Source organism: Calliopsis andreniformis, chromosome 1 (genome assembly GCF_051401765.1).
Source record: "Calliopsis andreniformis isolate RMS-2024a chromosome 1, iyCalAndr_principal, whole genome shotgun sequence".
NCBI lineage: Eukaryota > Metazoa > Arthropoda > Insecta > Hymenoptera > Andrenidae > Calliopsis > Calliopsis andreniformis.
Genome location: NC_135062.1, coordinates 4235939 through 4245727, shown reverse-complemented (window position 1 = coordinate 4245727; position 9789 = coordinate 4235939). Strand labels below are relative to the sequence as shown.

General features: G+C 30.7%; 1 protein-coding gene across 1 annotated transcript; it reads right to left on the bottom strand.

Annotated features, from left to right (window-relative positions):
* Positions 1-1594: 1594 nt before the first annotated feature.
* On the bottom strand, positions 1595-8859 carry LOC143181985 (aromatic-L-amino-acid decarboxylase). The gene is made up of 8 exons (XM_076382745.1): positions 8659-8859; positions 5882-6115; positions 4984-5113; positions 4138-4398; positions 3041-3158; positions 2887-2977; positions 2423-2623; positions 1595-1897 (listed from the first exon to the last, which is right to left on the bottom strand). Exons 1-8 carry the CDS (start codon positions 8857-8859, stop codon positions 1595-1597), a joined length of 1539 nt encoding a protein of 512 aa, XP_076238860.1.
* Positions 8860-9789: the final 930 nt, after the last annotated feature.

Sequence of the window (9789 nt, the reverse complement as noted above, 5' to 3'; positions counted from 1 at the left end):
ATAATTTCGTTATTGTTATTTTTCACATATTTTTTCGATGCATACCATTCAAGGAATTGCGAAAAATATATATAAAAAAAACAAATAAATTTAAAAATAAATACATAAAAACGAGAAAAGGAATGAGAAAAAAATAAAAAAAGTATATCTAATGTCAGATTTAAACTTCGGAACTTTGAGGTATGAATCTACTAACATTCAATTTCACCGCCACAGGCGTTTCCGCTGCTTGAAGAATCTGTACATATATGTATGTATAATCACAGATAGTAGACCCTTCGACTGCATACATAATGATGGCCTGGTTCTTCTTCGGAAAATACATATTTTTATCGCAAAGGTGTAATCCAAGATTTGGTTCATTCTATTGGGATTATTCAAAGAACTCTTTTCTTTGCTGTACTCAACAGAGTTTTTTAATGCAGAGAGCACTTTTGATTAGACTTTTCACGAATGATTGAATTAATCACTGATTAACTTTTGATTTAGACTGTCCGTATCGCGTATGCTTTCTCGAAAAAACAGCTGTGCACAGTTTACAAATATGGCTGTATTCGATCACAGTCCGCAGCGAACTGAATGTCTGTATTATTATATAATTTTTTACTGTTTTGAATGTTTTCTTCTATGTTCATTAAAGAAATATTTCTATCTCTGGAAATATTCTGAAACTCGACTAATAAATAGAATAAAGCTATGGCATTATTATATGCAGATTTTTTTAATTGGCCTCATGTCGATAGTCTTTCTGAATATTTATTCATAAAAATGATTCGTGATTTATCAAGTGTGTAAGCAATTTTCTGTGCTCATAAATGCCCAGATGTTGTTCGTTTCAATGACCAGAAACAAAATTACATTGAAAAGAAATAATTACTTAGGGAAATAACGAGGTGAATCAAAGCAATAAACATGATTGGACGATATCATCACTAATACCTGAACATTTGAACATTTTATTGATGTTTATAGCAATAAATATCATGTTTTTACTGGTATTAATATATATTTACTAATAGTAATAAATAATAAATAGTAGATATAAGAATAATATGTAGTAACAATGAGCAAATTTTGCGCGATTACATGCGTATGTGTACGAGGTAGCAGTTCGTTTTCGACATAATATGCAAACGCAAACAAATATTTACTCGAGCAGATGGTCGTAAATTTGCACAGTTTTAAACCTGTTAAATAGTCGTAAAGACAGTGCACGGTGCACAAATGTACTGATAGGAATATCTTTTTGCATGAAACTAGTAGTGCAACCCCAAAATTCGTTCACATGCTATAGTTGCTAGAGTGGGATCATATTGTATAAACGTAAATTTAATTGCATACTTAAAACTGCCCTTTTTTAGTGTCAGTCAATTCCAAGAAACGTTAATCTATGTTATCTGTGTGAACTAATTCTGAATTGTTATAATTTATAACCATTATCTAAATAAAATAGATACGAAGAATCCGTCAAATATTAAACGCAAAATGCAATTCTAATATTTTCTGAAATATTAAAATTTATGTGCCATAGAGAATTCTCTCCATTACTTTTAACTTTTATGATAGCTATTGTACACCACTATCATACGTACGATTAAGATATCTTTTCTGTTTTCGATTCCAATTTCATATTTTCTATTCTCGTCGCTATGTTGTCTGTGGATTTTATAAAAGACGCATGTGACTCTTCTTGTAGTGAACAAACTTGAGATTTCAAAACTGCTGTTGCCGCTCTCGTGATTTCATTCCACGCAAAAATAATGTCTTCTTCTCGACTTAAGCGGCTGCACACTACGAATCGAACGAACACTTTTCCGCGAAAATTGCCAGCGATTACATAAATTTTCTTATTGTCTGCCAAACGATTGAGCAGCTCCTTGGTCAGTTCTTCATCGCCCTGCAATTAATGATTGAACACAAATTAAATGATAGTGAACATGTTTTCGAAATTATCAGCACTCCTTGTAAGATACTAAAATTATCTGGCCCACTGATTATGAGTTAACAATATATGAGCTCGTTGCACAGAGGGGAAATGACTCAGAAACGGCCAAAAGAAATTAAAGACTTCCTTTAACGTCTCCTTTTTTCTGACAGCAGAAAGATCTAAAAGAACGCGGATGAAATTGCAGTTTTTTTGTAGTTTGACAGCAATAATTAAGCAAGCCCTTTGAGCAATCTTCTCATATTATTAAGAGTCTCTATCCTAAAGTAAGGTTCTTAAATTGACGAAAAAGTGCAAGAAACATATATATGCTTACGAGTTATGATTCGTAGCAAAGTATTCATTGATAACTATTCAAATTATTTTTTAACGACAGAAGGATGTACAATGCATTACTTTCTTAAATAGAATAAAGGTTTAATTAGTAACGACATAAATTCTCCTAAAATTATAGTGTACTTTTTAATTCATATTCACCTTCATACGGAAACAGATTAAACCCATAGTTCGCTCCAATACTAATTCGAACCTGTTGTCGGATTTTACGTACTTCTCAAACACTTCCGCTAACTTTATCGTGTGTCTTATATATTCCTGCACACCTTCCACACCATAAAGACGTAAGACGAACCAAATCTTCAGAGAACGGAAGCGGCGACCCAGAGGAATTTGCCAATTCTAATCAACAATTTAGAAATAATAAAGAATGAGAAATATACTTGAGCAAATACTATATCATGTTACAGAAAGAGTTGAACATATAACATCCTTGTACTTTTACCCTCTGTTAAAAATCACTTAAATCATTTTGAAGACTTTCTTATTTATTTACAAAAATAGCATTTAAATGTACAAATGAACAAAGGTAAAAAAATAATATCACAAAAAAGAAAGAAAGAAAGAAAAAATTACATTCATTTGAAAATGACTAGAAAACTTACTCTATAATCTGGTGCAAGTCCTTGCTTCTCGTTAGCCAAGTAAATTCTATCTACGCGAAGTGTTTCAATTAGTCTCCTAGAATCCTTCAACCTAAAATTCAGCCCGACATTAAATTAGTTTTCAAAAAGACCAGAGTATAACAATAATACATACCAAAGTGCAGAACAGTCAAAATTAACAAGTAGCCATTTATGTACATTCACATTGAAAGAATCACAGTATTCGACACCAGCCATTAAATATCGATACTCGGGACAAACAAAGGCAGCTCCTGTAAAAATACAATAGAATTAAAATATAACATTATTTAATACAAATCAGTTTGAAAAACTTACAACTTATTTACGATTATTATGATTATGACGATTATTAAGATTAATACGATCATTACGACTATTATGATTATTACGATTATTTACGATTTGCTAAAAACTGATTCAACAAAATACGTATATTTGTTAAATATTAAAATGTTTTTTAAGAGGGCACACTTTGTTTAAGACTAAGTAAACAAAGCTGCATGAAATCACGCGACCTACAAAAAAAGCTAGACACTTTATTTGGTTTGTAATTGTTCCGTATTAAGTACACAAAATGTTTGTCAAAATCATATTTGATACGCAAAGCTAGATTTGATAAACAATGTTTCATTTTAAATAGGTATCCACATTGAGCGCATATAATTTTTTACGAACGTTACTCTTTAGATCAGATACGCACAACATATCACGTAATGCAACACAGCAATGCATGCTTGATCTGAATCCACCTGCATAATATTATATCTATACGTTCAACATTTCCAGTTTTCTATCTATATTTATTTAATTTTACATGTTACCTGTTATATAATATCTAAAGTATGAAGAAAACTGTTTATTTGAAAGTTAAAATTAATTTTTTATCAACGTCACAGCAAAATACGAAGTTTTGGCAGAAATAAAATAAATGTTGTTGAATTTCAGAAAAATATTCATTGCTATGATTGTTTTTACTTTGAATGGTAAAAAGAAGAAATAGCACAAAATTCAAGAAAAAGTATGGCTTGAAGTGTGATTTGTAAAAACAGGTGATATCGATCGCTATTGTAACATAGGTACAATAAAAATATCACAATAATTTAATAAATCAGAGTAAACTTTGTCACTTGAATTATTTTGAAAGGGCAAGAAGATAAAACGCTTTATAGAGATTGGTTATTGAACGTATAATAAAGGTTTTTAAAGTATTGTCATTATAAAATTATCAACCTGCGTAAGCAGCATCCACGTGCAACCATATATTGTATTCGTTGCAAATGGGTCCCAATTCTTCCAAATTATCGAAAGCACACGTGCCAGTAGTACCCAAAGTTGCAATTAAACAGCACGGTATGAAACCTTTCTCTATATCCTCCTTCACCGCTTTCAGTAATGTGCTTCCTCGTAGAGAACATTTGTCATCGGTAGGCAAATGTTTCATGGAAACTGATGCCAACATTCCTGCCTTCTCAACCGAAGAATTTGACTGATCTAGAAAATAAAATAAAATAACTTACAGGATAGAATAGTATTGTTCAATATGTCTTTACCATTTTTAATTTTGTCAAATTATTTAACGACTTACTTTCGTAAGTACAGTTAGTACTTAGAAAGAAAAATTATATTATGAAGTAAAATCTGTTGTTGCTTTGTTTGATAAAATTTATATTTACGAAATCAAAGTGTATATGCATTTCTATGCTATAAAGTGCATTATACTGGGACTCAAGAGTGAAGACATACACAATAGAACATTTCTGTTAGGCACCGGATTAGTAATGCTAATGTTATTCAAAGTCGAGGAAGTTGGAAGCAATACGTAATTGAGAAACAGTTATAGTTAATCCATTTATAAATATACTATATTAGATACTTTAAAACGCTTAATCCAGTAGATACAAGTAACCATCAAATGAAAAATTTCAAATCAGAAAGGTTACTTCCTCTTAATCAAAAATTTTGAAACCAACAACTTAATAGCTCATAATTGTTTCCAGTAACACCAAACATTTTTCCTGAATAAAAAGAATAAATTTTGGTCGTTACAAATAATTGTACAATATATTATATAATTACCAGACGTATATGCGATTAATTTTGTCTTAAGGTCATTTTCGTCCCAATCAGGATGAATGCATTTCATGCGATTAGTTGTTTGCTCCTTTGCTGTTAACAAACATACTAAGGTAGACTCACTTGCTGATCCCTGTATAAATAAAAAATATATGAACAACTGAGGTATGTAATACTTCAGCTATAATATTAATCATTAGTATAATCAATATAATTTACGTGATTATACAGGGTGTTCGGTTACAGATCGAAAAAATGTTATGGATTCGTACTAGGTAGACGTTAAGAATAGTAGAATTGCGAAGGAGTCTTCATCTGTTAATTACGAGTATTTGAAAATTGATGAAAACTATCTGAAATTTGGCACATCAAATGACACCACTGTCAGTGTGAAGCTCTGACGTGTTGTTTATGAAAGGCATCATTTATCATAGCCATTGTGCAGATCGCATGTCCTAGAAGTGTCTACCTAAGACTTAGGAATATGTTTAGGAGTGTCTAAGTGGGATATACGTTGGATCTTTTTACAATATAGTACAAAGAAGAATCTGCTATATAACAGAAAAAACTACGACGATGTGCAAAAATATACATTCTACATTAGATTTATGTAGACATCAGTCATATATTCAGATAAAGTAAAAACTCTTATAAATATGAGTTTAAAATTTTGTTCTTTATATGCTAAAGACTGAACGTAGTCTATATTGATTAAACGTTTTTTACTTTCAAGCCTATAGTGTGAGATGTTTTTTTCTAACATAATGTTACATTTAAAATTCATTCTAGTAATATATTAAGATTTTAATTTTGAAATTAAATTATTGACACAAAACTACATATGTTGCTAGTATTTTGTTCGTTTTTTAAACACTCAAATCTGTTATTAAGGGTTCTGTACCTGTATAACTCCTCCACCGAAGCCTTCGCTGGAAAACAGAAATTCTTTTGGTAATCCTAACAGTTTTCCAAGCCAATTCAACGTAATAACTTCTAGTTCAGTGCACGCCGGTGAAGCGAGCCATGATAAACCGATACAGCCGAAACCAGCGCTAAAAATTTCACCAACAATTGCCGGATATGTATTCCCCGTTGGATAAAATGCGTGGAAATGAGGCGAGTTCCAATGTGTCATCTAAAAATATAATCAGTAATCTTAAAAAGAAACTTAATGGATAATGATAAATAATAATTTGACTGTCGTGTCTTGAAGAATTGTTTTTAATTCTTCCCTGTGCCAAAATCCAACATCTAGCGATCTTTTCGGATATACACAACTGGCATTTATTGCATCTGAATAATAATGAATAATGGTTAAATTTGAAAGTTTTCTAACTTTAATAATATCCATTCAAACTGGATGCACCAAGTGATAAATAAGAATTGTATCTTGTACATTTACACTCTTTTTTCGAATTCATACAAATCTAGTAGACATCCAAGGAATATAAGATTCCCATTTAAAGGTCTAGACCAGTTACATAACTTTTCGAGACTGCCAAGTCGGTATCTGTTGTTATAGTTTTTGTTACAGGAATAACATTACCTACAGATATGTAACTGCTTATTGAATGTGAAAGAGAATTATTCTATGATTTCGAGTTTGGAATGTGGCTTAGAAAATTTCCCCCTCCACTATACATACTATTACACGAGCCACGTGTATGTGAGCTCGGCGCATCGACAGCTGAGAAAAGTCGAGAGAGAAAGCAGATGTGTTCCTTACTCTCTCGCTCTTGAAACGCTGAGATTCAACTGTTCAAATTGCCGGTAAGCAACACGGGCCACGCACGATCTTTTCAACTGCCCAAATATTTTCATCTTTCGATTTGTTAAAAGGAAGCAGTGACGGATCTACTCTTCAAGAAACCCGAGACCTCACAACTTTCTGGAGTCCCATTGTAATAAATAAATTATATTCAATATGTATTGTTTTATTTTTATGCAATATTAAATACACACAAAATTAAGAATATTTGAATCAGGTATTTGAAAAGATATTTGTTTCATATCACAATAATAATATAGTTATATAATCCACAATCTAGGTGTGAGAAGCTAACAATAACTCAGTATACTTTCATTATCACATACTTTCCGATTTGCTTCAATTTTTTGGCAATTATTGATAATGCTATTCTGTTCAATTGCACTGTTGCATGTACGAAATTTCTGGTGAAAGAATGCATACGTACATATTTTTCGGAACCCTGTTTTAGGGGTATCGAGGTGACCGTCTGTGGGTAAACCCGCTATTAGTGAGATTCCCAGAGATTTTTATGAAATTTTTAGGGATGATTCAAGAAGTAATGACGTTTTGTGGAATATTTCTATGAGCACTTTTTATGAACAATCAAAACAATATGTATACATGTTTGTATACATGTCTTTGGAAATTAGTAATAACATTCTGAATGAAGGCTGTTGGGTAGCTGCGGATGATGATTTCTTTCGAAGTGACAAATTCTGCGTTCAATGTCTAGTATGGAAAGAACTTCTTTATCTTTTTAAAATATGTAGATTACATATAGCATTATTTCACAAATACTGCAGTTGCTGTGTGCAAATTTTCATTCATAAATACATATCTAAAAAATATGTTTGAATTTTCGTCTAAACTAAGTATGTACATACTACATGTATTACATATTTATGTAATATTACAAGTTCAATGAAGCGTAGTCAACTCGTGATTTCGTTTAATACACTCTCTAAATTACATAAAACTGCTTGGATTCCACGACTGTGAACTGTCGATTTTTACTCTAGTTTACAACACTCGTATTACTAAATATCGACAGAATCTCGTTATTACGGTCCATTGAGTATATTTCTTTCAAATGAACCCTTTCCCAGCTCCAGCACTTCTCATTCAAGGACGAAAAGTTAACTCCCATAAACTCATATTTTTTCCAAATTTTGTCGCTATAGTCACCTCACCTGTCTGTCATATCCTAGAGTACTCCCACAATAAGCGGTTGTTAAATTGCAAAAATGTCTTCATGTTTGAGAACCAATGTATCATGTAGATAATAATGTTTGCAATTTTAATGTACAACAGATAACATCGAAGAAGTGAATTGACTCTACTGCAATCATTTTTGTAAAGATAAAATCAAATACTCTAGAAATGTCCCTAATTAAGGAATGACTTGCTTTACAAGCTATATAGCAAAGCATCGTATGGTATTATGAATATTATTATGCAAAACTCATTAAAAACTGAAGTGCTCAGTGAAAACTTCACAAGTGCCGAGAATTTAAAAAATATTTCAACGAATAGTTAACAGATACAGTTTTTTCTACTACAATTTATCAACAACGAGAGATATCTACTATATTTCTAAGGACAATTCATATACCTATATATTAACAAGAATATCCCAAAAGGCTTATAAATAATGCCTCATATCAATGTTTCATAGCATGTAAACTCTTACAGTATGTACATATTTTATTAACTTAAGTTGATTACATTTAAATGAAAAATTCATTTACGTTTCTTAAAGGAAAGTATTGTTGTAATTGTAGCTGCGCAAAAAGCTAAAAGTATCAGAAAGATACAATTTTTTCTGTTTCATTTACAAAGAGTATTATAGAAGCAAATTTGATATTTCAAAAAAGACTTATATCAAATTATACTAAATCAGAAAAAAATTTATGTTGAGTGAGACTTACTCCGGGCATAATATATCGTTCAACATCTTTAAGAACCTCTTGCCATGTTTCTGGTTTTTGCGGTGCTTCCTCTGGTAGCAGTTGACTGAGATATCCAGGCTGGACATCCGGAAGGACATCCCTCTCCCTTATATTTTCCGTATAGTTAGCAATGAAATCTATGGCTGCCTTGCCAAAATCAAGGAATTCCTTTGCGTCCATCGTTAATTGAAATTTCTTCGAATACAAATCTTTTGATCAAGTAATCCTACGAAATAATATAAAGCAAATTATCTAGCTACCGTAGTTTTGCACTCATGGTATGATGCAACACTGAAGATTTACATATAACATGCAAATATATAAAACATTTGAAAAATATGAATTATGAAAAAGCATTTGTAATAACATCCATATGCAAAACAACATTTATGTAAATTGTGTAATAAAATATGTATATGTAAGGGGAATTCCTTTATCATCGGACGATTCCTAAAACCTGACATTAGCTATATCTTTAAAAAATGACAGGCGAGATAGCGGCCAAACTGCAAAAGCGATAAAAGGAAATCTCTTCCTTACTTTTGCAATATAGTCGCTTTATTGCGTTTCTTTGTTTAAAAATATAGCTAATGTCCGATTTTAGATACCACCTAGCGATAGAGCAACCCCCCTACATAATTTTTAATGTAATTTATAATATAGATTATCTATTTATTAAATGTCTTTATTTATTATATGATGTATTTTTTAAAGTATGAAAATATAGAAATATAAAATAAAGAATAATTTGAGAATTACTAACTAATTACTAATTAAATAGTAATTAAATTAAATAATTAAATAGTAGAACTAATTAAATTATAGAATAAACTAATTAAATAGTAGAACTAATTACTAATTAAATAAATAAATAAATTAATCCATTTTTATGTTATATCATTAATATAACTTATATGTTTTGCTATTATTATTAATTGAGGGTATGCAATTTTACAATACATATAAAATTATTATAATAAAGAGAGAAGTGAGTCATTTGAAACATTTTCACAATTTTTTTAAGTTATCAATGTATAAATTTCAGATAATCTTTCCAAAGTTCGGAAAGAAATTTAAAAGAAGCACCGATACCAGCAAATGTATAACCTT